General features: G+C 48.2%; 1 protein-coding gene across 5 annotated transcripts in view; it reads left to right on the top strand.

Annotated features, from left to right (window-relative positions):
- LOC140396868 (probable JmjC domain-containing histone demethylation protein 2C) overlaps positions 1-27,488 on the top strand; it is an 89,401-nt gene that overhangs the window by 45,883 nt on the left and 16,030 nt on the right. For 3 of the 5 annotated variants that reach the window (XM_072485660.1, XM_072485662.1, XM_072485665.1), the window contains 11 exons: positions 82-243; positions 10,726-10,821; positions 12,215-12,342; positions 13,192-13,357; positions 13,651-13,841; positions 17,654-17,896; positions 20,102-20,273; positions 21,000-21,090; positions 22,720-22,850; positions 23,384-23,503; positions 26,338-26,477. In XM_072485660.1, the coding sequence (XP_072341761.1) occupies positions 82-243; positions 10,726-10,821; positions 12,215-12,342; positions 13,192-13,357; positions 13,651-13,841; positions 17,654-17,896; positions 20,102-20,273; positions 21,000-21,090; positions 22,720-22,850; positions 23,384-23,503; positions 26,338-26,477 (1,640 nt within the window). The remainder of the gene's footprint in view (positions 1-81; positions 244-10,725; positions 10,822-12,214; positions 12,343-13,191; positions 13,358-13,650; positions 13,842-17,653; positions 17,897-20,101; positions 20,274-20,999; positions 21,091-22,719; positions 22,851-23,383; positions 23,504-26,337; positions 26,478-27,488) is intronic. The other 2 variants (XM_072485661.1, XM_072485664.1) reach the window with 2 other exon arrangements.

The raw sequence follows: 27,488 nt of genomic DNA, 5'->3' as shown, positions 1-27,488 counted from the left end.
ACCTGCCATGCTGCAGACACTGTATGAAATGAAGCCATTAGTGTGCTTCACATAGTGAAATTACCAACTGTTGTTTCACAGGGTCCATTGCCTGTAAAGCTCAACTTGGAGGGAAGGAAGAAACCTGTGACAGCTGTCACTCTGTGGTGTTTAATCTTCACTGGGTCTGCCCGAGGTGTGGTTTCTTTGTTTGTACGGACTGTTTTGACGTGAAGCATAAAAGAATCACAAGGAATGAAAAAGGTGAGAGGGCATGTGTGTTCACATGTATGTGTACTGTTACAACACCCTGGACTAGTGTGTGGTCAATTCCAGCCCCATGTGACCCGGACCCGCAACACAATTGATTTAAAAATAAATACATTTAGAGTACCCAATTCACTTTTCCAATTAAGGGGGATTTTGGCATGGCCAATCCACCTACCCTGCACATCTTTGGGTTGTGGGCGTGAAACTCACGCAAATTCAGGGAGAATGTGCAAACTCCACACAGACAGTGACCCAGAGCCGGGATCAAACCTGGGACCTTGGTGTCATGAGGCAGCAGTGCTAACCACTGCACCACCTTGCTGCCCTTCAACACAATTGATTGAACAAATAATTCTTAGAGAAATACCTGATGTCTTTGGCCCTTGGCTGCCCAATTATTACAGTCACCAGGTTTGTAACTTTAAACACAATTACGTTTTATTTGTATCAAGAGCTTCAATGAAATATGCAGCAAATACTACTGGTTATCTGTTGTCTAATGACCTAATCACCCCACTTGAACTTGCCCCCACCCTCTACACACACACAACAAACAATTACATAAGGGGACGAGAGGGATGAAAATAAAAGGAAAAAGAGTCACTGTTTCAGATGGTTGTCTTTAAGCACACCTTCTTTCAAAGTAAGTTTTCAGATCCAGGTCTGTGCAGTCTGTAATGGTTTCACTGTGGATTAATTCATTCATGTTCACTGGAGGTTCAGAAATAGATCAACTCACAGCCTTTCTGGAGAGAGAGGAGCAGGACCTTGGGCGGTATTCTCCGACCCCCGCCGGGTCGGAGAATCGCCGGGGGGGCGGCGTGAATCCCGGCCCCACAGGCCGCTAAATTCTCCGGCACCAGAGACTCAGCGGGGGCGAGAATCGCGCTGCACCGGTTGGCGGGCTTTGCCCCCCCCCTTCCAGCGATTCTCCGGCCCGCGATGGCTGAAGACCCGCTGCTGTAATGCCGGTCCCGCCGGCGTGAATTAAGCCACCTCCCTTCCCGGCAGGACCAGACGGCGCGAGCATGCTCCGGGGTCCTGTGGGGGGGGAGCGGGGCGATAAGGCCCCGGGGGGTGCCCCCACGGTGGCCAGGCCCGCATCCGATCCGTGGGTGGGCCTGTGCCGTGGGGGCACTCTTTCGCCTCCGCGTCGGCCATAGCCTCCACGATGGCCGACGCGGAGGTGACCCCCCCCCCTTGCTCATGCGCGTGGATGATGTCCGCAGCCGCTGACGCTCCCGCGCATGCGCGGACTTCCGCCGGTCGGCGGAGTCCCTTCGGCCCTGGCTGGCGTGGCGCCAAAGGCCTTCCACGCCAGCCAGCGGGACAGCAACCACTCCGGCGCGGGCCTAGCCTCTAAAGGTGAGGGCTTGGCCCCTAAAGGTGTGGAGAAATCCGCACCTTTGGGGCGGCCCGACGCCGGAATGGGTCACGCCACTCCATCCCGCCGGGACCCCCCGCCCCGCCGGGGTGCGGAGAATCTTGTCCCTGTGCATATAGGAGTCAATCTCTGCTTTCCTTAGGTCTCTGAAGATCATCCCACGTAGGCAGGATCCAATCAGCACCTGTTACCGGGTAGAATATGGTCTTTTGGCTAATTCATTGGACACTAGCCAATAAATCGAACGGAGTCCCATCCCATCTCACGGTTGCCGAAAAGTATGAGTTCTCCTATTTGCAAAACCAGCAGCATATGTCATGTTACAACTTCTTTTTTAAAGATATATTTTATTCACGATTTTTGGCCAAACATACATAGTGTTTCCTTTATACATCAATAAAACAATATAAATAACAATGGCCAGTTTTAAACAAATAAATAAATAATATTTGAACAAAATCAAAAACAAAACTAAATGGCAACTGCCTTGTCCACGATAAATACTCTCCAAAAACACAATCCAACAATCCAATATACAATTACATATACCAAATACCTATGCATATACAATAACATCCCTGAGAGTCCTTCTAATTCCTCCCCCCCCCCACCCTCCCCGGGTTGCTGCTGCTGTCTTCTTCTTTTCCATTCCCTCTATCTTTCTGCGAGGTATTCGACGAACGGTTGCCACCGCCTGGTGAATCCTTGAGCCGACCCCCTTAGAACGAACTTAATCCGTTCCAACTTTATAAACCCTGCCATGTCATTTAGCCAGGTCTCCACACCCAGGGGCTTGGCTTCCTTCCACATTAACAATATCCTGCCACCGGGCTACTAGGGACGCAAAGGCCAAAACATCAGCCTCTTTCGCCTCCTGCACTCCCGGCTCTTCTGCAACCCCAAATATAGCCAGCCCCCAGCTTGGTTCGACCTGGACCCCCACCACCTTCGAAAGCACCTTTGCCACCCCCACCCAAAACCCCTGTGCCGGGCATGACCAGAACATGTGGGTATGATTCGCTGGGCTTCTCGAGCATCTCGCACACCTATCCTCTACTCCAAAAAATTTACTGAGCCGTGCTCCAGTCATATGCGCCCTGTGTAACACGTTAAATTGTATCAGGCTTAGCCTGGCACACGAGGACGATGAGTTTACCCTACTTAGGGCATCAGCCCACAGCCCCTCCTCAATCTCCTCCCCCAGCTCTTCATCCCATTTCCCTTTCAGCTCATCTACCATGATCTCCCCCTCGTCCCTCATTTCCCTTTATATGTCTGCCACCTTACCGTCCCCCACCCATGTCTCTGAGATCACACTATCCTGCACCTCCTGCATCGGGAGCTGCGGGAATTCCCTCGCCTGTTGCCTCGCAAAAGCCCTCAGTTGCACATACCGAAATGCATTCCCTTGGGGCAGCCCATATTTTTCCGTCAGCGCTCCCAGACTCGCAAACGTCCCATCTACGAACAGATCTCTCAATTGTGTTACCCCTACTCTTTGCCATGCTCCAAATCCCCCATCCATTCTCCCCGGAACAAACCTATGGTTATTTCTTATCGGGGACCGCACCGAGGCTCCCGTCTTTCCCCTATGCCGTCTCCACTGCCCCCAAATTTTCAGTGTAGCCACCACCACCGAGCTTGTGGTGTATTTCTTCGGTGAGAACGGCAACGGCGCCGTCACCATAGCTTGTAGGCTAGTCCCCCTGCAGGACGCCCTCTCCAATCTCTTCGACGCCGCTCCCTCCTCTTCTCCCATCCACTTACACACCATTGAGATATTGGCGGCCCAGTAGTACTCACTTAGGCTCGGTAGTGCCAGCCCCCCCTATCCCTACTACGCTGTAAAAATCCCCTCCTCACTCTCGGGGTCTTCCCGGCCCACAAAAAACTCATAATACTCTTCTCAATTCTTTTAAAATAAGCCTTCGTGACCACCACTGGGAGGCACTGAAACACAAAAAGGAATCTCGGGAGGACCACCATTTTAACCGCCTGCACCCTCCCTGCCAGTGACAGGGACACCATGTCCCATCTCTTAAAGTCCTCCTCCATCTGCTCCACCAACCGCGTTAAATTTAGCCTTTGCAATGTACCCCAATTCTTGGCTATCTGGATCCCCAAGTACCGAAAGTCCCTTGTTACCTTCCTCAACGGTAAGTCCTCTATTTCTCTGCTCTGCTCCCCTGGATGCACCACAAACTCACTTTTCCCCATGTTCAATTTATACCCTGAAAAAACTCCAAACTCCCCAAGTATCTGCATTATCTCTGGCATCCCCTCCGCCGGGTCCGCCACATATAGCAACAAATCATCCGCATACAGAGATACCCGGTGTTCCTCTCCCCCCCATGTACTCCCCTCCACTTCCTGGAACCCCTCAATGCTATTGCCAGGGGCTCAATCGCCAGTGCAAACAATAATGGGGACAGAAGACATCCCTGCCTCGTCCCTCGATGGAGCCGAAAATATTCAGACCCCCGTCCATTCGTGACTACGCTCGCCATCGGGGCCCTATACAGCAGCTGTACCCATCTAATATACCCATCTCCAAAGCCGAATCTCCTCAACACCTCCCACAAATAATCCCACTCCACTCTATCAAATGCTTTCTCGGCATCCATCGCCACCACTATCTCCGCTTCCCCCTCTGGTGGGGGCACCATCATCACCCCTAGCAGCCTCCGTATGTTCGTATTCAGCTGTCTCCCCTTCACAAACCCAGTTTGGTCCTCATGGACCACCCCCGGGACACAATCCTCTATCCTCATTGCCATTACTTTGGCCAGAATCTTAGCGTCCACGTTCAGGAGGGAAATAGGCCTTGTAGAGGGTGCCATCTCCGCTACTCCACTACTGGGCCGATATCTGGGGTTTGAATATCTGTGTGTGTCTCTCTCCAGCTGGCACTGAAACTTCAGAGGCCAGGGGATGTCGCACTGGGACACTTCCACTGAAGAGAGCACTGATTCAAGCCTGCCGTTTATTCCTAACCGACAGCCTGAGACTTATATCACACAGATCTCCAGACCCCTACCAATACCCAGGTGATTCTCTCTCTTGCCGGTGGTGCAACAACCACCCGGTTCCTACTCCACTAGAGTAGCTTTCCCAAGAGAGAGAATAGGACACTGCTGTTTATTCCCTAAGCAGCAGTCTGTCCTGAGTGAATCGCTCAAGATGACCCTCGATTCCTGAACCCGGAATTAAGGTGAGGAGTATTTTAACAATGACTTGGTCAGAGGTCGCTGGTGAAAGATTGAAGAATTTAAACGACTCCAATTGTCATCAAATCAAGGTTTATTGTAAAACCCAGGTCAAAATCATCAACAGAAGAAACACAATACAATCTTATACTCTAATATACACTATGTCTATTCAAAGGTAATATAGCGGACACAACGAAAATTCTTATGCTTACACAGGTTTTAGCAATATCACAGGCACAAAACAAGTTCCCTTCCCCCAAAGCCTCAACCACTATTAAAATCAAGGGAGTTTCGTAAGCTGCTGCGGAGTACTTACGGTCACAGGCTGCAGAGGTCAAGTCAGGGGTGCAGAGGTCGAGCCACGAACGAACCGCCCTACTCGAAAACACAGCCCCTTTTATATAGTTATACCTGGCTTTGTTCTGTGATCGGCCAGCCCCTTTTGCATTGAAAAGGTAAGTTTTTAAAGTTCCCGCTGGTCCCGCCCCCTTTGAGCCGGTCAGAGCTGTATGTTTCTGCCGGCAGCTTCTGTCAAGCTTGGAGTACCTCCCCCAGGTCCGCCTCCAACTTGGTTTTTCTGCCGGTAGCTTCTGTCAAGCTTGGAGTACCTCCCCCAGGTCCGCCTCCAACTTGGTTTTTTCAGACCTGTGCGATTTGAATTTGGCGCTGGCTCCGCCCCCCTCCTCCCAGTGAGTTTCTGCCGGTAGCTCCTGTCAAGATTGGAGTACCTCCCCCAGGTCCGCCTCCAACTTGGTTTTTCTGCCGGTAGCTCCTGCTGATTTTCTAGGGGCTTTTCCAGCGCAATATGCTGGACTCAGACAGTCTGATTTCTAGTTTAACGAGGTTAGGCTCTTCTGTGGAGAATTTCAGTGTCTTCCAGCTGCTCCGGAGATGGCTGCTATTCTCACCTCGCTATGTTGATGGGGTGTTAATTGGATTCTGCTCTGGTGGAGGCCAGGTCATTTACATTTGCATGGGGCTATGACCATCCCATTGTCCTGCTTGCATGCAAGCCTCCTGTGTATTCCCGTGCCCCTTTGTCTGTGTTTTGATGTTGTCTTGTTGTCTGGCTCCTTCTTCCTTGTAGCTCCTAGGGGGGTGTTTGCAAATATTTATGTGCTTATGTCCCTACTCAGCTCAGCGGGCCAAGCCTGCTGGGAAAACTGGTTCTGTTCCCTTGGCTGGAAAGTCAGTTTACAGTCTCTGAGTTTCTCCAAAAGGGCCGAATTGCCCGAAAACCTTACAGCCTATAGGACCCGCATTGCAGCGGGTCTTTTTCCTTCTTTAGGAGGAGCGATATCGTTGCCTCTGACATAGTCGGGGGCAGCTGCCCCCTTTCCCTCGCCTCATTAAAGGTTCTCATCAGTAGCGGGGCCAGCAAGTCCACATATTTCCTATAAAATTCAACTGGGAATCCGTCTGGTCCCGGGGCCTTCCCCGCCTGCATGCTCCTAATTCCTTTCACTACTTCCTCCGTCTCAATCTGTGCTCCCAGTCCCACCCTCTCCTGCTCCTCCACCTTAGGAAATTCCAGCTGATCCAGAAAGCACATCATTCTCTCCTTCCCATCCGGGGGCTGAGCTTCATATAATCTTTCATAGAATGCCTTGAACACTCCATTCACTCTCTCCGCTCCCCGCTCCATCTCTCCCTCCTCATCTCTCACTCCCCCTATCTCCCTCGCTGCTCCCCTTTTCCTCAGTTGGTGGGCCAGCAACCTGCTCGCCTTCTCCCCATATTCGTACTGTACACCCTGTGCCTTCCTCCACTGTGCCTCTGCATTGCCCGTAGTCAGCAAGTCAAATTCTACATGTAGCCTTTGCCTTTCCCTGTATAGTCCCTCCTCCAGTGCCTCCGCATATTGCCTGTCCACCCTCAGAAGTTCTTTCAGCAACCGCTCCCGTTCCCTACCCTCCTGCTTTCCTTTATGTGCCCTGACTGATATCAGCTCCCCTCTAACCACTGCCTTCAGCGCCTCCCAGACCACTCCCATCTGGACCTCCCCATTATCATTGAGTTCCAAGTACCTTTCAATACACCCCCTCACCCTTAAGCACACCCCCTCGTCCGCCAATAGTCCCATGTCCATTCTCCAGGGTGGACGCTGTTCTTTTTCCTCCCCTATCTCCAAGTCCACCCAATGTGGAGCGTGATCCGAAATAGCTATAGCCATATACTCCGTCCCCGTCACCTTCGGGATCAGCGCCCTTCCCAAAACAAAAAAGTCTATCCGTGAATAAACTTTGTGGACATAGGAGAAAAACGAAAACTCCTTACTCCTTGGTCTACTAAATCTCCAGGGGTCTACTCCTCCCATCTGCTCCATAAAGTCCTTAAGCACCCTAGCTGCTGCCGGCCTCCTTCCGGTCCAGGACCTCGATCTGTCCAGCCCTGGTTCCAGCACCGTGTTAAAATCTCCACCCATTACCAGCTTCCCCGCCTCTAGGTCCGGGATACGTCCTAGCATGCGCCTCATAAAGTTGGCATCATCCCAGTTCGGGGCATATACGTTCACTAAGACCACCGCCTCCCCCTGTAATTTGCCACTCACCATCACGTATCTGCCCCCACTATCCGCCACTATGGTCTTTGCCTCAAACATTACCCGCTTCCCCACTAGTATCGCCACCCCCCTGTTTTTCGCATCTAGCCCCGAATGAAACACCTGCCCCACCCATCCTTTGCGTAGTCTGACCTGGTCTATCAGTTTCAAATGCGTCTCCTGTAGCACAACCACATCTGCTTTAAGTTTCTTTAGGTGTGCGAGTACCCGTGCCCTCTTTATCGGCCCGTTCGGCCCTCTCACATTCCACGTGATCAGCCGGGTTGGGGGGCTCTTTACCCCCCCCCCCCCCCCCCCCCCTTGTCGACTAGCCATCCCCTTTTTTAAACCAGCTCCTCACCCGGTTCCCACGTAGCTGTGTCCCCCCCAGGTGGCGCCCCCTTCTCCCCAGCAGCAGCAACCCAGTTAACCCCCCCCCCCGCTAGATCCCCCACTAGCGTAATTGCACCCCCCATGTTGCTCCCAGAAGTCAGCAAACTCCGGCCGACCTCGGCTTCCCCCGTGACCTCGGCTCGCACTGTGCGACGCCCCCTCCTTCCTGCTTCCCTGTTCCCGCCATAATTATCATAGCGCGGGAACAAAGTCCGCGCTTCCCTTTTGGCCCCGCCCCCAATGGCCGACGCCTCCAGCTCCTCCACCTCCCTCCCTCCCTCCCCCACAACAAGGGGAAGAGAGAAAAGTTACCGGGTCGCAGGATTAACAACTTAAAAATCATCTCTCCTCTCCCCCCTTCTTCCCCCCTCTTCGCCCCCCATATTCGCCCCACCACTTTGTCTCAAACGTTCTTTTTTTTAATATATAACCCACTTATTCCAATTTCTCTTCGACAATAAATGTCCATGCCTCATCCGCCGTTTCAAAGTAGTGGTGTTTCCCTTGATGTGTGACCCACAGTCTTGCCGGCTGCAGCATTCCAAATTTGACCTTACTTTTATGAAGCACCGCCTTGGCCCGATTGAAGCTCGCCCTCCTTCTCGCCACCTCCGCACTCCAATCCTGATGTACGCGGATCACCGCGTTCTCCCACCTACTGCTCCGAGTTTTCTTTGCCCATCTGAGGACCATCTCTCTGTCCTTATATCGGAGAAATCTCACCACTATGGCTCGGGGAATTTCTCCAGCCCTCGGTCTTCGCGCCATAACTCGATAGGCTCCCTCCACCTCCAACGGACCCGTCGGGGCCTCTGATCCCATTAACGAGTGCAGCATCGTGCTCACATATGCCCCGACGTCCGCCCCCTCTGCACCCTCGGGAAGACCAAGAATCCTTAAATTCTTCCTCCTCGCATTATTCTCCAGCACCTCCAGCCTTTCCACACACCTTTTATGGTGTGCCTTGTGCATCTCCGTCTTCACCACCAGGCCCTGTATATCGTCCTCGTTCTCGGCAGCCTTTGCCTTCACGACCCGAAGCTCCTGCTCCTGGGTCTTTTGCTCATCCTTTAGCCCTTCAATCGTCTGTAATATCGGGGCCAACAGCTCCTTCTTCATCTCCTTTTTAAGTTCTTCCACGCAGCGCTTCAAGAACTCGTGTTGTTCAGGGCCCCATATTAAACTGCCACCTTCCGACGCCATCTTGGTTTTTGCTTGCCTTCCTTGCCGCTGCTCTAAAGGATCCACCGCAATCCGGCCACTTTCCTCCCCTTTTTCCATCCGTGTCCAGGGGGGATTCCCTTCTGGTTTACCGCACAGTGCTTTTAGCCGTTAAAATTGCCGTTGGGGCTCTTATTAAGAGCCCAAAAGTCCGTTCCACCGGGAGCTGCCGAAACGTGCGACTTAGCTGGTCATCGCCGCACCCGGAAGTCATGTTACAACTTCTTGAATTGCTCATTCTCTCTGCTGCTGGACTTAAAGATACATGTTTACAGGAGACAGTGGTTAGCACTGTTGCTTCACAGAGCCAGGGACCTGGGTTCGATTCCTAGTTTGGGTCACCTACTGTACAAAGTCTGCACATTCTCCCTGTGTCTGCGTGGTTTCCTCCGTGTGCTCCGGTTTCCTCCCACAAGTTCCAAAGGACGTGCTTGTTAGGTGAATTCGACATTCTGAATTCTCCCTCTGTGTTCCTGAACAGGTGCCGAACTGTGGCGACTAGGGGATTTTCAGTAACTTCATTGCAGTGTTAATGTAAGCCCACTTGGAACAAGAAAGATTATTATTATTCAATTAGCATTTTGTTTGTTTTGAAATGTGGCCATGTTTGAGCGCTGGAGGATTGCCAAGAGGGTGTTGAGATTTCTATTCAGTCATGGGATGTGAGAAAGGCCAGAATTTATTGCCTGTGAGATGGTGGTGGTTGTCCATCTGGTGTCGGAACATTCTCAAAGCTATTAAGAAGGGAGTTCTAGTACTTTGACCCAGGAACTCTTGAAGGGGAGGGGAGCTCAGACCATAAGACATAGGAGCAGAATTAGGCCACTCGGCCCATCGGGTCTGCTCCTCCATTCAATCATGGCTGATATTTTCTCCTCCCCATTCTCCTGCCTTCTCCCCATAACCCCTGATCCCCTTATTAATCAACAACCTATCTATCTCTGTCTTAAAGACACTCAGTGATTTGGACTCCACAGCCTTCTGCGGCAAAGAGTTCCACAGATTCACCATCCTCTGGCTGAAGAAATTCCTCCTCATCTCTGTTTTAAAGGATCGTCCCTTTAGTCTGAAATGGTGTCCTCTGGTTCTAGTTTTTCCTCCTGGTGGAAACATCCTCTCCACGTCCACTATATTCAGGCCTCGCAGTATCCTGTAAGTTTCAATAAGATCCTTGCAGGTGTTGATGTTCCCATGCACTTTCCAACTTTGTCATGCTTGGTGATAGAGGTTGTGGGTTGGTCGAAGAAATTTTGGCAGGTTGTCACAGTGCATCTTGTAGATGGTGCATGCTGCTGCCGCACTGTGCCCCTGTGTGAGAACAGGTGAATCTTGGAGCTGTAGGACGGGGGTTCCAATCAAACAAGTTGCTTTGTCCTGGATTATACTGAGCTTCTCCTGTCATTGAAGCCACAGTCATCCTGGTCAAAGATATTCCAGCACACAGACATGCCTAATGGTGGAAAGACTTAGGAGAGTGAGGAGGTGAGTTCCTCAGTGCACAATTCCTGCCCTTTGATAGTTTTTGTCGTATTTATATGACTGGATTTATTTAAAACAGTTGGCAAAAGTTAAATCTGTGAAGTGCCGATGAATCAGTTATAAATGAACAGTTTTTTAAAGAATGGAATGCATGACTGTCATTAGGCAAATGTTGTTTTCTTATACATAAGGTTACAGGATGTAGATTTTATTTGGCAAACCTTGATGGCATTAATATTTCCATGCAGAACGAGGAGAGGATGTGACAGCCTGGCTTAAATGTGTTAAGGGACAAAATCACGACATAAAAAGCCTGCGGCCAACGCAGCTGGTTCCTAATGCTGGTAAGAGCTTCCCAAGCACTTATGTTAATACAAATCCCCAAGTCAGCAATGGGGTTGAAGCTAGGCTTGAAGATGCAATCTTGTCTTCCTTTGCACATTGGCTGAAAGTAGTGTTTATGTTGGTTGGTTGTGCAGTGAGAAGAAAATGCATTCATGTTTCTGAAGCCATGGGGTATTTTTGAATGCGTGGCATTTGTGGGATTGGAACTTCAGTGCTTCTTGGCATCACTGGACTTGCACTGGGAGGAGTGTGGCTCTGGTATGGTGCAACATGTTTGCTCTTGGTTTCACTGAATCTGCAGGCGGTAAAACATCCAAGTCTAGTCACACCTGACAGGCTGATTTCCATTCATGCTTACTGGCTTGGTCACTCTGCTGGTTGAGGTGGCAGTGGTGAGCTGCTGCCATTTATATTGACCGAATCGGCTTCAGCAGATCCCCAGCCCTGCCCCAGTTCGTGGTTGTGCATAATCCAATGTCAAACCAGAACTATGCTGCCCATATCCTAACTTGCACCACCTCCCATTCGCCCATCATGTTTGGGATATGTTTCCAATATTGACTGCAGTTAAGCAATGCCTTGATTTGATTATGAAATTAGTATTCTTGCTTGCTTCCAAATCCTTGCAGCCCGATGACCCTTCAACAGAGCTTTATTTTTCCAATTCTGCCCGGTTACACAGCCTGATTGTAATTGCTCCATTGGCAGCCTTGTCTTCAGTTGCTGATGTCCCAAGCATTTGGAATTCTCTCCTGAAACTTCTCTGCCTTTCTCTCCGTCTTTAAAAACACTAAAAGCTACCTGTTAGGTGTCTATGTAGCAGGCTGGAAATCAAATTGAGTTGGACAATGCAGCTGTGAGATGCCTTGGGAGTTTTGACACTAAAGGTACCATACAAAAGCAAGTTGTTGATAAATGTTACTGGCTCTGACTGGTGTGTGAATATGTCACTGTTATTTGTCCACACTCTGCTGTACTTCTACCATATATTTTTGTGGGAAGCAGGATGACTCTTCATCAACCCAAGCATAGTTTCGAGAAGCATGGTCAAGCGGCTCATGATGCAAGTACTTCAAGAGTATTAAGTGCAGGGGCCTCTCAATATCTGCAGATATTGGACACAGGAGGCTTGAGCTGGGTCCTCTGGAACTTTGGGTCAGGCCTCCCTTTCCCCCTTCTTTCCCACTTGTCAGCTATTAACTTGCCAGAAGAAGTGTTCTTGTTCATGGGTAGAGGTAGTTGATGCAGATTGTGGGCGGAGTCATGATGAACGAGTGAGGTATTAGTGATCTGCTTTATAAAATCATACCAGAGGAAGAACAGCGTGTTGTGCAGGGGATAAGGGATGAATGCCTTCACTCACCATTCATTTATTGTGGGTTACTTTCACAGCCTTGATGAGCCTGTGTGAAAAGATGCACAGCAGTAAGAAGACACTGGGCATCAAGTCAAACTGCACTTGCGGATATGGAGATACAAAGTGCCTGAAAAAAACATCTGGCGAAAACAACTGCCCTGAGGTAATGACTGGTGACAAACATAGACTGTGAATTGCAAGCTCACATGAACAAGAATAATCTGACCAAACCATCTCCCACTGAAAACCAGCTGACCTTCACACCAAGGACAGGAAATCATGGCTCCGTTCCTATCTCTACTCTTCACAAAGAACTGGCACAGACACAATGGACTGTGCTGTAACTTCTCATATTGTGCCCCTGATCCCTGACTTGTTTGAATGTTTGTATTGATGCCAGGTTAGGAACTGGAAGCTTAGCCATAGTCACACAGCCTCTCAGCATTTGTTGTCCGAGCTGAAGGGTGAAGAATATTGATTCATACCAGTTTACAAGGTTGAGGAGGGCGAAGTAACTGGGAGGTGTCTGGGAGGAACTGGGCAGCACGGTAGCATAGTGGTTAGCACAATTGCTTCACAGCTCCAGGGTCCCAGGCTCGATTCCCGGCTTGGGTCACTGTCTGTGCGGAGTCTGCACATCCTCCCCGTGTCTGCGTGGGTTTCCTCCGGTTTCCTCCCACAGTCCAAAGATGTGCGGGTTAGGTGGATTGGCCATGCTAAATTGCCCTTTGTGTCCAAAAATTGCCCTTAGTGTTGGGTGGGGTTACTGGGTTACTGTGCACCACTGGGGCTCTGAATGTCAAGTGTGGGCTTGGGTAGGGTGCTCTTTCAAAGAGCCAGTGCAGACTCGATGGGCCGAATGGCCTCCTTCTGCACTGTAAATTCTATGAAATTCTATGAGGTGTCCTTAGAGTCAATAATAGTGCAACATTGTTAAATGGTGTTGTTTCTGACTTTTCATTTGACAGCCCAATAAAGCGCTAACAGTTCCTCCAATGATCCTGATTTTCAGGCACAGACGAAAGGCAAGGTGGAACTGACTCATTCCCTGACTGCTGGAGAGCTGTCTGCCAAATCCACGTCTACAGCGAAACTCAGCCAAGAGTCAAGCAGCAACCAATCACCATTACACTGGCTGGCCGAATTAGCTACACAGAAAGCCAAACAGGAAGAAAATGGTAAGAAACTGTACAACCATCACGCTTTCAGCAGGGAGGATCTACTTGGAGACAGTGGATAAAAATCCTCATTGGCTGTTCCCTCCGCACTCGAGCAATCGCATGCTTTATGTCTCGGCAATCAAAATAATGTCAGATGGGACAGTGGAGAGGAAACTTTACTCTGTATTTAACCTGAGTTGTCTCTGCCCTGGGAATGTTTGACGGGACAGTGCAGAATACCTGAGAATGTGATTTTGCTAATGAATGCTGACAATGCTGTGACAATGATTGTCTCCATGGCCATCACACAGATGTGGACGAAGTATCTTGTCGCAGGAACAAAAATGCATCAGCGAGCAGCAGCCCGACTTACCAGAAAGCAAGATCAAAGGAACAGTGTTCAACCTTGTGTGATCTACTCACTACTACAGCAGGAAAACTGCTTCTGGGATCCACAGATGCTGGCATTGCATTTGCCCCAGTCTACACAAAGTTGAACAATGTAAGTACTGATTAAGTCAGAGAATGGAGAGATCTCAGCAGGTTCAGCAGAAGTGGAATAGGAATAAAAAAGTCAACTTTTGACTGCATACAGGTAAACTCCATACAATATCAGTTAGATGAGGTGGGTGGCAGTTTAGACCAACCAAATTTAGATGCAGTTGCAACAAGTGGAGGGCCAACTGTAGACTGTCAGTGATGTCAGGCTGCAGAAGAGCTTTTTCACGAGAGTAAACCAGAGAGCATCGTTGACAACTTGAAAGAATACATAGTGGGATGACCAAGAGGCTTGACTGGTCTGCAGACACCAACAGGCAATGGCCACAAAACTATCTTGACATGTCTGTGTGGTGGACAACCAGATGCAGAGCTGGACTAACTGATGGGGTTGTGCAGCAATCATGTAGCATGGGGTTTGCACAGCCAGTGAAAGCAGCCTGAACTTTCACTCCATTTTCCACCAGGAAAGCTAACCTGTGAGGATGGTGGTATGGAGTGGTAAAGAGGCCAGCTGTGCTTATCCAATACGTCCTGTACTCCAACTATTGCACAAAAACCACGCTGCACTTATGCTTGCTGATTAACTCGTACTTGAATTCTGGGTGTCCTTCAGCCTTCTTTAATGCTCCTGTCTTCTTATCCTTGTGCCTCTTCAACCTTGACAAAAGACGGATCAGAATTTTGCAATTTTCCTATTCTTGCGCATTCCGTCCATCCCAAACAGGTGAACCGGTTATTCATTTCACAGCTGTGTGTAAATTGGCGAATGCCAATCATGACCACTGTTGCAAATTAATTTGGAGCTTCCCAATCTACTGAGGATGTGGAAGACATACATTTAAATTTGAAGTAATCTTTATTGCTCTCCGGCCATCTACTTTTTGTTGTTGTTTGTTTTTGACCCCCTCCCCAGTGCCCCCTCCCCCTCTCCCCAGTGCCCCCTCCCCAGTGCCCCTTCTCCCCATCCCACTCTCCCTAGTGCCCCCACCCCCTCTCCCCATGCCCCTCCCCAGTGCCCTCTCCCCAGTGCCCCCTCCTCCTCTCCCCAGTGGCCGTCTACTTGTTGACCCACACTTGCTGGAGCCAGTGCCTGTAGAATCTGAACTCCAGCATCCATGTGTAACCTGTGCTCCTGTCTACATAGGATCAGGAGGAGGCCCACAAGCCTGTCCCGCCATTTAATGAGATCATAGCTGATCTGTGGCCTAACTCCAGATACCTCTGGCCCTTAATCCCTTCATATCCATATCTTTGCTTCATAAAAATCTATCTCAGATTTAAAATGATCAAATGCCGTTTGTGGGAGAAAGTTCCAAACCACCACCACCCATCTCTCCTGAAAGGTCCAGCCCTAATTTGTAGACTGTGCCCTCTAGTTTTAGAATCTCCAACCAGAGGAAAGAGTTAATCTTCATCTACCCTCTCTTTCCCTGTTAAATCTTGAATACTATGATCAGATCATCCCTTAACCTTCAAAATTTGAGCAAAAACAGATCATATCAAAAATAAATTTAGTGTACCCAATTCATTTTTTCCAATTAATGGGCAATTTAGCGTGGCCAATCTACTTACCCTGCACATCCTTGGGTTGTGAGGGCGAAACGCACGCAAACACGGGGAGAATGTGCAAACTCCACACGGACAGTGACCCAGAGCCGGGATGAAACCTGGGACCTCGGCGCCGTGAGACAGCAGGGCTAACCCACTGCGCCACCGTGCTGCCCTGCAAAAACAGATCTAATTTGGAAATGTTGAAAAGCATCAGGATAGATAAGTCCCCTGGACCTGACGGGATATACCCAAGGTTACGACAGGAAGCAAGAGAGGAGATTGCTACGCCATTGGCGATGATCTTTGCGTCCTCACTCTCCACTGGAATAGTGCCGCATGATTGGAGAGAGGCCAATGTTGTTCCCCTGTTCAAGAAAGGGAATAAGGAAATCCCTGGGAATTACAGACCCATCAGTCTTAGTCTGTAGTGAGCAAAATATTGGAAAAGATTCTGAGAGGTAGGATTTATGATTATTCAGAAAAACATAGTTTGATTAACGATAGTCAGGATGGTTTTGTGAGGGGCAGGTCATGCTTCACAAGCCTCATTGAATTCTTTGAGGATGTGACGAGACACTTTGATGAAGGGCGGGAAGTGGATGTGGTGTGTATGGATTTCAGTCAGGCATTTGATAAGGTTCCCCATGGGAGGCTCATTCAGAAAGTTAGGGGGCACAGGATACAGGGAAATTTGGGTGTCTGGATACAGAATTGGCTGGCCAAACGAAGACAGCGAGTGGGAGTGGATGGAAATTTTTCCGCCTGGAGGTCGGTGACCAGTGGTGTCCCGCACGGATCTGTTTTGGGTCCTCTGCTCTTTGTGGTTTTTATAAATGACTTGGACGAGGAAGGGTGGGTTAGTAAGTTTGCCAATGACAAGAAGGTTGGGGGAGTTGTAGAGACTGTCGAGGGCTGTTACAGGTCACAACAGGACAGTGACAGGATGCAGAGCTGGGCTGAGAAGTGGGAGATGGAGTTCAACCTTGATAAATGTGAAGTGATTCATTTTGGAAGGTCGAATTTGAATGCTGAATACAGGGTTAAAGGCAGGATTCTTGGAAGTGTGGAGGAACAGAGGGATCTTGGGGTCCACGTACATAGATCCCTCAAAGTAGGGTAGTTAAGAAGGCGTATGGTGTGTTGGCTTTCATTAACAGGGGGATTGAGTTTGAGAGCCGCGAGGTTTTGCTGCAGCTTTATAAAACCCTAGTTCGACCACACTTGGAATATTGTGTCGAATTCTTGTCGCTCATTATAGGAAGGATGTGGATGCTTTGGAGAGGGTACAGAGGAGATTTACCAGGATGCTGCCTGGACTGGAGGGCATGTCTTTTGAAGAAAGGTTGAGGGAGCTCGGGCTTTTCTCACTCGAGCAAAGAAGGCAGAGAGGTGACTTGATAGAGGTATACAGGGTGATGAAAGGCATGGATAGAGTGGATAGCCAGAGATTTTCCCCCAGGATGGAAATGGCTGTCACGAGGGGACATAATTTTAAGGTGATTGGAGGAAGGTATAGGGGAGATGTCAGAGGTAGGTTCTTTACACAGAGAGTGGTGGGTGTGTGGAATGCACTGCCAGCAGAGGTGGTGGAGTCAGAGTCATTAGGGACATTTAAGCGACTCTTAGACAAGCACATGGACAGCAGTAAATTGAAGGGGTGTAGGTAGGTTCGGTTGACCTTAGATTAGGATAAATGGTTGGCACAACATCATGGGCTGAAGGGCCTGTACTGTGCTATACCGTTCTATGTTCCATGTTCTATGTAATCTCTCCTTGTGACTCAACCCCTGTAATCCAGGTATCATTTTTGTAATAGCACAGTGGTTAGTACAATTGCTTCACAGCTCTAGGGTCCCAGGCTCGATTCCCGGATGGGTCACTGTCTGTGCGGAGTCTGCACGTTCTCCCTATGTGTGGGTTTCCTCCAGGTTTTCCGGTTTCTTCCCACAGTCCAAAAATGTGCAGGTTAGGTGGATTGGCCATGCTAAATTGCCCTTAGTGTCCAAAATTGCCCTTAGCGTTGGGTGGGGTTACTGGGTTATGGGGATAGGGTGGGGTTGGGTAGGGTGCTCTTTCCAAGAGCTGGTGCAGACTCGATGGGCTGAATGGCCTCCTTCTGCACTGTAAATTCTATGAAAACCGGCATTGCGCTCCCTCCAATTCCAAAATATCCTGAACTTTCCTGGTATGTTATTCGCTAACCTGTAGCTGTTTGATATGTGTCTGTCTAATGAACTCTTTTTGGGGGGGGTATTGGCAAAGCAGAGCATGCCAAACATTCTGGATGACATAATTGCATCGGTGGTGGAGCAAAAAATCCCGATCACCAAATCAGCAAAGCAGAGAGTGGTGGGTCTCAAAGAAGATGCAATTCCAAAGCAGTCCCAAGAGGAGGACACTATGGGCCCTCATTCGTGGCTTTCCACAGAGATTTGTCCATGGCTTCAGAGCCTAAATCAGAAGAAGAACTGGAAGCTGTTCCAGGAATACTGGATAAAGGGCCTGGTGAGTCATGTTCTTATTGAACAGGTCACAGAATTCTTGAAGGATGTTCAGTTAATGACATGTTCATTGTATTTTGAAGGTTAAGGGTAATTACTGGTGGTTAGGCAGCACGGTGCTGCAGTGGTTAGCACTGGGCCTACGGCGCTGAGGACCTGGGTTCGAATCCCGACCCTGGAGTTTGCACATTCTCCCCGTGTCTGCATGGGTTTCACCCCCACAACCCAAAGATGTGCAGGGGAGGTGGATTTGTCACACTAAATTGCCCCTTAATTCGAAAAAAAATAATAATTGGGTAATTAAATTTATTTTTAAAAAGGGTAATACTGATGGAGGGTATTAATTTATTTTAGTACCTTGAGCACTGGTACACAGTGTTGGTTAGGGAGTAGGCATGTCATGTTGCATTTTGTAATAAATCCAGTAAAAGATTGAGGTCTCCATTAGACCACAAGACACTGAAGCAGAATTTGGCCACTCGGCCCATCGAGTCTGCTCCGCCATTCAATCATGGCTGATATTTTTCTCATCCCCATTCTCCTGCCTTCTCCCCATAACCCCTGATCCCCTTATTAATCAAGAACCTATCTATCTCTGTCTTAAAGACACCCAGTGAATTGGAGAAATTCCTCCTCATCTGTTTTAAAAGATCGTCCCTCCAGTCTGAGATTGTGTCCACTGCTTCTAGTTTTTCCGACAAGTGGAAACATCCTCTCCACGTCCACTCTATCCAAGCCTCGCAGTATCCTGTAAGTTTCAATAAGATCTCCCCTCATCCATCTAAACTCCAACGAGTACAGACCCAGAGTCCTCAACCATCCCTCATACGACAAGCTCTTCATTCCAGGCATCATTCTTGTGAACCTCCTCTGGATCTTTCCAAGGCCAGCATATCCTTCCTTAGATACAGGGTCCAAAACTGCTCACTATACTCCAAATGGGGTCTGACCAGAGCCTTATCTAGCCTCAGAAGTACATCCCTGGTCTTGTATTCTGGCCCTCTCGACATGAATGCGAACATTGCATTTGCTTTCCTAACTGCCGACTGAACCTGCACGTTAACCTTAAGAGAATCGTGAACAAGTTCTCCCAAGTCCCTTTGTGTTTCTGATTTCCTAAACATTTCCCCATTTAGAAAATAGTCTATGCCTCCATTTCTCCTTCCAAAGTGCATAACCTCACACTTTTACACATTGTATTCCATCTGCCATTTCTTTGCCCACTCTCCTAGCCTGTCCAAATCCTTCTGCAGCCCCCTTGCTTCCTCAATACTACTTGTCCCTTTACAGATCTTTGTATCTTCTGCAAACTTAGCAACAGTGCCTTCAGTTCCTTCTTCCAGATCATTAATGTATATTGTGAAAAGTTGTGGTCCCAGCACCGACCCCTGAGGCAGACCATAGTCACCGGCTGCCATTCTGAAAAAGACCACTTTATCCCCACTCTCTGCCTTCTGCCAGTCAGCCAATCCTCTATCCATGCCAGGATCTTACCCTTAACTCCATGGGCACTTAACTTATTTAACAGTCTCCGATGCGGCACCTTGTCAACGGCCTTCTGGAAATCTAAATAAATCACGTCCACTGGTTCTCCTTTGTCTAACTTGCTTGTTACCTCCTCAAAGAACTCTAACAGATTTGTCAGACATGACCTCCCTTTGACAAAGCCAAGCTGACTTAGTCCTATTTTACCATGCACTTCCAAGTACTCCATGATCTCATCTTTAATAATGGACTCTAAAATCTTACCAATGACTGAAGTCAGGCTAACCGGCCAAAATTTCCTGTCTTCTGCCTCCCTCCCTTCTTAAACGGCGGTGTTACATTTGCCACTTTCCGGTCCTCTGGGACCTCTCCAGTGATTCCTGAAAGATCACCACCAAGGCCTCCACAATTTCCTATCTCTTTTAGAGCCCTGAGGTGTAGTCCATCCAGTCCAGGTGATTTATCCGCCTTCAGACCTTTGAGTTTCCCCAGAACCTTCTCCTTAGTGATGGCCACTACCCTTACCTCTGCCCGGTCTCATTTCCTGTTTCAATCAGAGGAAGTAATCTTCCTCTACAGTGCAATACCAGCTACAGCAGGTATTGGCATGTCAAACACTATCAGGCTGGTACAACACAGGTTTGATGCATATAATGTTCCCTTTACACTGACCCCCATGAAAATTGATACGGATTTGTTGTCTCTCCTGTGGTTTCCTGTGAAGCCTGTGCTGGTATCTGGGGTCCTGACATCAACTGACAGTAATTCCTGGACACCCGAATGCTTGAAGGAGAAGCTGGGAGAACAGAGTGTGAGCTTGGTTAATTGCAGGGACCAGTCAGTCCTGACCAGGGCAAGGAGCAAGGAATTCTGGCAAGGATTCAAAAGCAACTCTGGTAAGTGTCTCAGTAATGGCTAAGAGTTCACATCTCATGTTACAAAGCATATAATGATAAATTACTAGATTAACACCAATATACTCGACCCTATCATAAACTGTTCCACTAGTTTACTCTTTATGTTTACAAGTTCTAACAGTATTTATGTTAATCTATTTATGAAGCATTTGAACTCACCCACTAGATTTTTTAAATTTCTATTTTTGTTAGGTTTTTCAATCTTTTATAAATATTGCAACAAAGAATGAAAAGTAAATTCACAGATTAGGAAAACCTGTGCCAGGAAATCAGGATTAATGGTGGATTATAAAACGAGTGGCGCCAGAACCTGCGGAAAAGCTTTTACTCCCCTGCCCGTATCTCCCACCCATTAGATTTCAGTGTGTAACTCACAAAAGCTAGCAATTTGAAGTAAATACAAGAAATGCTGGAAACACTGACAAAACCTTAACTCTTGCTTCTCTCGACATGGATGCTGCCACAGCTGCTGAATTATTCCAGCATTTTCTGTTTTTATTGCTGGATTCCTGTCAGTATAAGTGCACGAAATATAAACCCTCTTTAAGTCCTCAATCCGATTCCAGCATTTCATTCACTCCTAATGTTCTGTTTGTAAAATGAATCCAATGAACTCTTGAAGAAACTGGTGCTGTGAAGAAGTGAGTTGCAGGCTCTCCTGCTGTCAACACACAGATTTATGAAGACAATCTGTTTTTCCTGCAGACTGCCACAGGCCCAAGGCTAGAGGCACAAAGATTTTGCGGTTAGATTATTGCACTTCAGAGAAGGAGTTCAGTGAACGGATGCCTGCTCAGTAAGTCTGGACAGCCTAAAATGTAGGCTGCTTCTACTAACATTAGAGGGAATTAAGTTATGTTTTGTTCTTCTGTCAAGACAGGGTGTGATAATTTGTTGTAATGCTGTAAAATGTAAAGTACTCTGACTGGAAGACGGTCATTTATTGTAGGGAATACATGAGAAACCTCTTTCCCCGACAGTGTTTAGGATGTTGAACTTGGGCAGCACAGTGGCGCAGTGGGTTAGCACTGCTGCCTCACGGTGCCGAGGTCCCAGGTTCGATCCCGGCTCTGCGTTACTGTCCGTGTGGAGTTTGCACATTCTCCCCGTGTTTGCGTGGGTTTTGCCCCCACAACCCAAAGATGTGCAGGCTAGGTGGATTGGCCATGCTAAATTGCCACTTAATTGGAAAACATGAATTCGGTATTCTAAATTTATTTTTAAAAATTAAAATTAGAATGTTGAACTTGCTACTACGTGTGGTTACTGAAGTGAACAGTATTGATGCATTTACAGAGAAGCTAGACACACACACACAAAGGAAAAAAAGGCAAGCAATTTTGTTAATTGTGGTACTGTTTTGGATATCAAGTTAACTGTATGATGGGTTAGCCCTGCTGTCTCACGGCGCCGAGGTCCCAGATTCGATCCCGGCTCTGGGTCACTGTCCGTGTGGAGTTTGCACATTCTCCCCGTGTGTGCGTGGGTTTCGCCCCCACAACCCAAAAGATGTGCAGGGTAGGTGGATTGGCCACGCTAAATTGCCGCTAAATTGGAAAAAATGATTTGGGTACTTTAATATTTTTTTTTAAAAGGTCAACTGCATGGATTTATGAACCACTAGAACGCGCACACATCATACAGTAAAGAGACCAAGTTAGGAGCTGTCTCCATACTTGCTTGTACACACAACTCTTTTTAAAAAATCAATTTAGACGACACAATTATTTTTTTTTTCCAATTAAGGGGTAATTTAGTGTGGCTAATCCACCAAACCTGCACATCTTTTGGGTTATGGGGGTGAAACCCATGCATACATGAGGAGAAATGGTAAACTCCACACGGACAGTGACCCAGGGCCGGGATTCGAACCCGGGTCCTCAGCGCCGTCGTCCCAGTGCTATCCACTGCATCACCGTGCTGCTCTCTGTACACACAGCTCTGTCCAACACTGACCCTGAGGTTTGCGTCATGTGTTCTCTTGCATCACTGCATGGGCAGTACTGTATTCGGTCCCACATTAACCCTATATATGCCAGACCCTTATACCACATTGATGGGGTTTGTGAGCAAGGGTGAGAGGGGATGCTGTGGACCATGAATGCTGGCATTGACCAATTGAGCTCAAGGGCCTCGGGTATTATAAATACCTTGTAATGGTGACCTAGGATGCCTCATTGCACACCCAACCTTGCCCGCACAACACCTAAGTGAAATATATTTAAGGTGGCACATTTCATGGTCCTGCTGACAACTGCAAACAATGTTCCAATTTCTTCCCCCAATTGTGACACAACTGAGCAAGTTCTTTTAGTGGAGTGAAGCTCAGCATAGGGAGCCTCTGAAGCTCCACCCCCATGACTTTGGCCTTAGTGTCATCTTCAACTTCAGAATGACATGAATTGTTGATACTATTTGATTGCAGGTTCGATGAGCTTCACAGACACTTGCCATTATCAGAATACACCAGAAATGATGGAAAACTGAATCTAATATCCCGACTTCCAGAAGAGACAGCAAAATCCCAACTGGAACTGAGGGTGTGCAGTGTATATGGTCAGCAACGTCTTGCAATAATCAAGAGCTTTTCCAATGCCTTTTCCTCACCTTGCATCAGTCCCACAAAGACTGTTTGCTGCTACTTGAATATTAATGCAGAAGCTTTGTGTGATGATGATTTTGCCTGTTGTTGCCGAGTGCCCACACTTAGGGAGGGGTGGGCATTCCATGGATATTCAAGCTCAATTCTGTTCCACTCCTCGTCCTGACATTATGTATGTCTCACTGACTGTTGGCATGACTTAAATTTGTGTGTGTATATACAGGGAATCTCAGCTGCTCATCTCACCTTGTTCATAAACTGGCAGCCAGGGTTAACAGAGACGGACCCTCCTTGGCTGTTGTTTAGCTTGAGGCGTGGAACATTCCTGCCTTCCTGTCATGCGGATATGGTACAGACCAAGAGGATTCTTTCTGATCGGGGAAATGGTTGACTTTTTTTACAGTGGAACTGAAAAAGAAATGTCCTTGTGTTTTGATGCACTGTCGTGAGTATTTTTTTATGATTGCAAGCTGCCTTGTTTTCGTAGGTCTTGGACTGGATGATAGCAACGCAGGAAGTACCAGCTTACGTCTAGAACTGACTGACACCATTCACATCCTGGTTCATGCAGAGCCACTGCAGGAAGACTGGGATATGCTTGAAAAAGGTTCATTCAAATCTTTCTCTCTTTTTCTGTGCATGATACTTGTGTGAGCCGCGGTTTGGAATCCTCCAAAACATTTGTCCAGATGGCACCTGGGAAGTGGGTCCATGTTGTTGGCAGGTCAATGCATGTGGAGCTGACCACAAAGTATTAATAAATGTGATGTTTTTATCACACCTGAGAAAATCCATGCAAAGTATCCTGGGTACGGAGGGATTTTCTTATGAGGACAGGTTGAGTAAATTGGGCCTGTGCTCATTGGAGTTTAAAACAATGCGAGGTGACCTTATTGAGACATATCGGATTCAGGGACCTTGACAGGAACTGGCTGAGAAGTTGTTTCCTCTTCAGGTGCGGAAATAACAAAGGACATAATCTCAGAGTAAGGGTTCATCCATTTAAGACAGAGATGAGGAGATATAATTAGTTGTTACAGGCAGCATGGTGACGCAGTGGTTAGCATTGCAGCCTCACGGTGCCGAAGCCCCGGGTCACTGTCTGTGTGGTGTTTTCACATTCTCCCTGTGTCTGCGTGGGTCGCAATCCCACAACACAAAGATGTGCAGCGTAGGTGGATTGGGAAACGCTAAATTGAAAAAAAAAGAATTGGGCGCTTTAAAAAAAAATTCAAATATTATTCTGGAAAAGGAAAATGATGATCTGCAAAAAAAGGGTTTTGGATTGGGGGAAGGTTAAGTTTATGAAAATAAGGCAGGATCTAGCCAAAGTAGACTGGGAACAGCTACTTGTGGGTAAATCTACAGCACAACAGTGGGGGGGGGGGGGGTTCAAAATGGAATTTGCTAGAGCACAGGTTCCCTTTAGGGTGAAATGTAGAAGCAACAAGTCCAGAGAACCCTTGATGTCTGGGAATATTCAGGACTGGATCGGATTGAATCCGGGTTCTCAACACACGAGGCAGCGGTGCTAACCACTGTGCCAACATGCCGCCCTTCTCCACACTAAAATTAAAACGTTCAGTGTTGTGTCGCTATCACGAAAATGATCCCCCACTGCTGCCTCAAACACCTGTCTGGCTTCATTCCCCAGAAGTCCAAAGAATTGCAGGGTAGTTAGGGTTATGGGGATAGGGCCTCGGTAGGCTACTCATTCAGAGTGTTGGTGTAGCCACGATGGACTGAATGGCTCCTTCTGCACTGTAGGGATTCCATGAACTAGGTCCAGCATTGCACCATCCCTTGTTGGATCTTTGACTTGCTTCCTCTAAACCCATTGCAATGCGACTGTTACAATTAATTTTGGAAAAGTTGAAGTCCCCGAGTAACTCTGTTACTGTTTTTACACACCTCAGTGAGTTGTCCACACATCTAATACTAATAATCGCTTATTGTCACAAGTAGGCTTCAATGAAGTTTCTGTGAAAAGCCCCTAGTCGCCACATTCTGGCGCCTGTTCGGGGACGGTATGGGAATTGAACCCGCGCTGCTGCCTTGTTCTGCATTACAAGCCAGCTATTTAGCCCAGTCTGCTAAACCAGCCCCTATCTGCTCCTCTATTGCCTGCTTACTATTTGGTGGTCTATAATACACTCCCAGTAGTGTGACTGCCCCCCCGGCCCTTTTATTCCTCAGCTCTATCCACAAAGCATCATTAGATGACACTTCCAAGATATTGTCCCTCCTCAATGCAGTAACAGGCTCCTTGATTAATAATATAAGCACCCTGCCCTGTTGTGTCTGAAGATCCTATAATCCAGAATGTTGAGCTGCCAGTCCTGCCCCTCCCTCAACCATGTGTCTGTGATGGCAACAACATCACAACTCCACATGTCAATATACATCCTTAATTTATCTCTCACCTGTGATATTGCTCGCATTAACGCAGAGGACATCCAGTCTTACTCTCTTGAAACTCAACATGCTGTGACCCTATTGCATCAATACTCTTAGTTCTCTCCTCCTGCCAAACTATTAACTCCCTCCCAGCAGTACTAGAAAATCTACGTGCCCGGATGTTTGCCCCATTCTGATTGGGGTGCAGACCGTCCGGCTTGTACAGGTCCTAACCTTCCCCAGAAAAAATCCCAGTGAGCCAAGAATCCCCCCACATATGGGCACTACCCCAAAGCTTGGCACCCAGGCAGTGCTCCTGCCAGCTTGGCAGTGCCACCTGGGCACCTTGGCAGTGCCTGGGTTGCAGTGCCATGGTGCCAGCCGGGCAGTGCTAAGGTGCCCACATTCCAGGGGAAGGGCCAGGGGGCCACCCAGCGCAATCCTTTTTGTTTTAAATTTCGAGTACCCAATTCATTTTTTCCAATTAAGGGGCAATTTAGTGTGTTCAATCCACCTATCCTGCACATCTTTGGGTTGTGGGGGCGAAACCCACGCAAACACGGGGAGAATATGCAAACTCCAGACAGACAGTGAACCAGAGCCGGGATCGAACCTGGGACCTCGGTGCCATGAGACAGCAGTGCTAACCACTGCCAGCGCTATCCTTGATAACCCAGTGACATCCAATGGCCCGGGAGACCATTCTGCTTGGTCCACGTGCTTGTGGACCAGCACTGATTCGGTACAAGGCTTCAGCGTCCCTGAGGAGGCCGGTGGATCCTGGGTTGGTAGGCTTCAAGTAGGTTTACGACTTAGTTCAGTAAGCGCCGTTTGGTCCCGCCCCTTTTGGGCAGAGTTCTGATTTTGACGCCTCGCGAGACAGTTGTGTCCCACGAGGCACTAAGGCTGCCAGGAGGCCCCGTGGGAGGCCTCACCAGGGATTCTCAGGCCACGTTGTGCTCTCACTCGAAAGAATCACGGCCCTTGTTGTCAAAGAATGGTTTGTGATCTGCCGTCAGTAAAAGTGCTATGTATTTTGTGCAGTGTTTCTTGCCAGGATGGAGGGAGACACTGTGGACGATGCAGCAATGAGAAGACTGAGAGACTCAAGTGAGAGGCCTGGCGCTCTCTGGCATATTTACAGCACCCAGGACACAGACAGGATAAGGACTTTTTTGCAGAAGGTAAGTTTGTAGACAGGGCAGGTAAGGTGTGGAACTCAGGAAGCAAAACAGGTATTGAAAGTCAAAGATTAGTTGGTGTATCATGAAACTATTTGGTGCTTCGAACACATTTGACCTGTACTTTTTGCAGAGAGCTAGGCCAGAGTGACTCAGTGAGTGTGCTCCCCTTTCTGCCACCTGGCCAGAACCCTGTGAATATTTTCTTTCTTGAAATAATTTTTAAAATCTTTTTTTCTCCTAATTTTTAACATATCATCAATAAACAACCAAAGAAAAAACAAACAAAAACAAATACAATTTAAAAAAACAGGCCCTGGGTCACTGTCCGTGTGGTGTTTGCACATTCTCCCCATGTTTAGGTGGGTTTCACCCCCACAACCCAAAGATGTGCAGGGTAGGTGGATTGGCCACACTAAATTGCCCCTAAAATTAGAAAAAATGAATTGGGTATTCTAAATTTAAAAATAAAAACAATAACAATCCCCCACACACTAACCGCCCCCCCCCCCCACTCAATATACAGACCAAAACATTCACCCGTACATTCCAGGTAAAAAAACACAAATTAACAATCAATCCGTAAACAGTGTAACCGAAGACAGCAATACCGCCAACCCCCTCTTCTCCCCCCCCCCCCCCCCCCCCCCCCCCACATTTCAATGGCAACCAATTCTCGGAAGTTCATGATAAACAGCCCCCATGAATTGTGAAAACCTTCCTTCATCGCCTTCAGCTGAGACTTCACCTTCCCAAGAGTCAAAGAAATTCAAGTAGGTCCCCCTGCCAAGCCGTGTCACAGGATGGAGAAGCTGACCTCCACCCCAACAGGACCAGCCTCTGGGCAATCACTGAGGCAAAGTCTAACATCTGACCCCGCACCCGCCTGCCACCGAAGCCGGTCCGGCCCCCGAAAAAGGCTTCTAGGGGCCCTGGTTCCAGGTTCGCAAGCACTACCCCCGAGATGACCCTGGAAAACCACAAACCCCTTGTGGTAGTCTGTATTAGGGGTAT

Source organism: Scyliorhinus torazame, chromosome 20, assembly GCF_047496885.1.
Source record: "Scyliorhinus torazame isolate Kashiwa2021f chromosome 20, sScyTor2.1, whole genome shotgun sequence".
NCBI classification, from domain to species: domain Eukaryota; kingdom Metazoa; phylum Chordata; class Chondrichthyes; order Carcharhiniformes; family Scyliorhinidae; genus Scyliorhinus; species Scyliorhinus torazame.
This window is presented reverse-complemented; position numbering and strand designations above follow the sequence as displayed.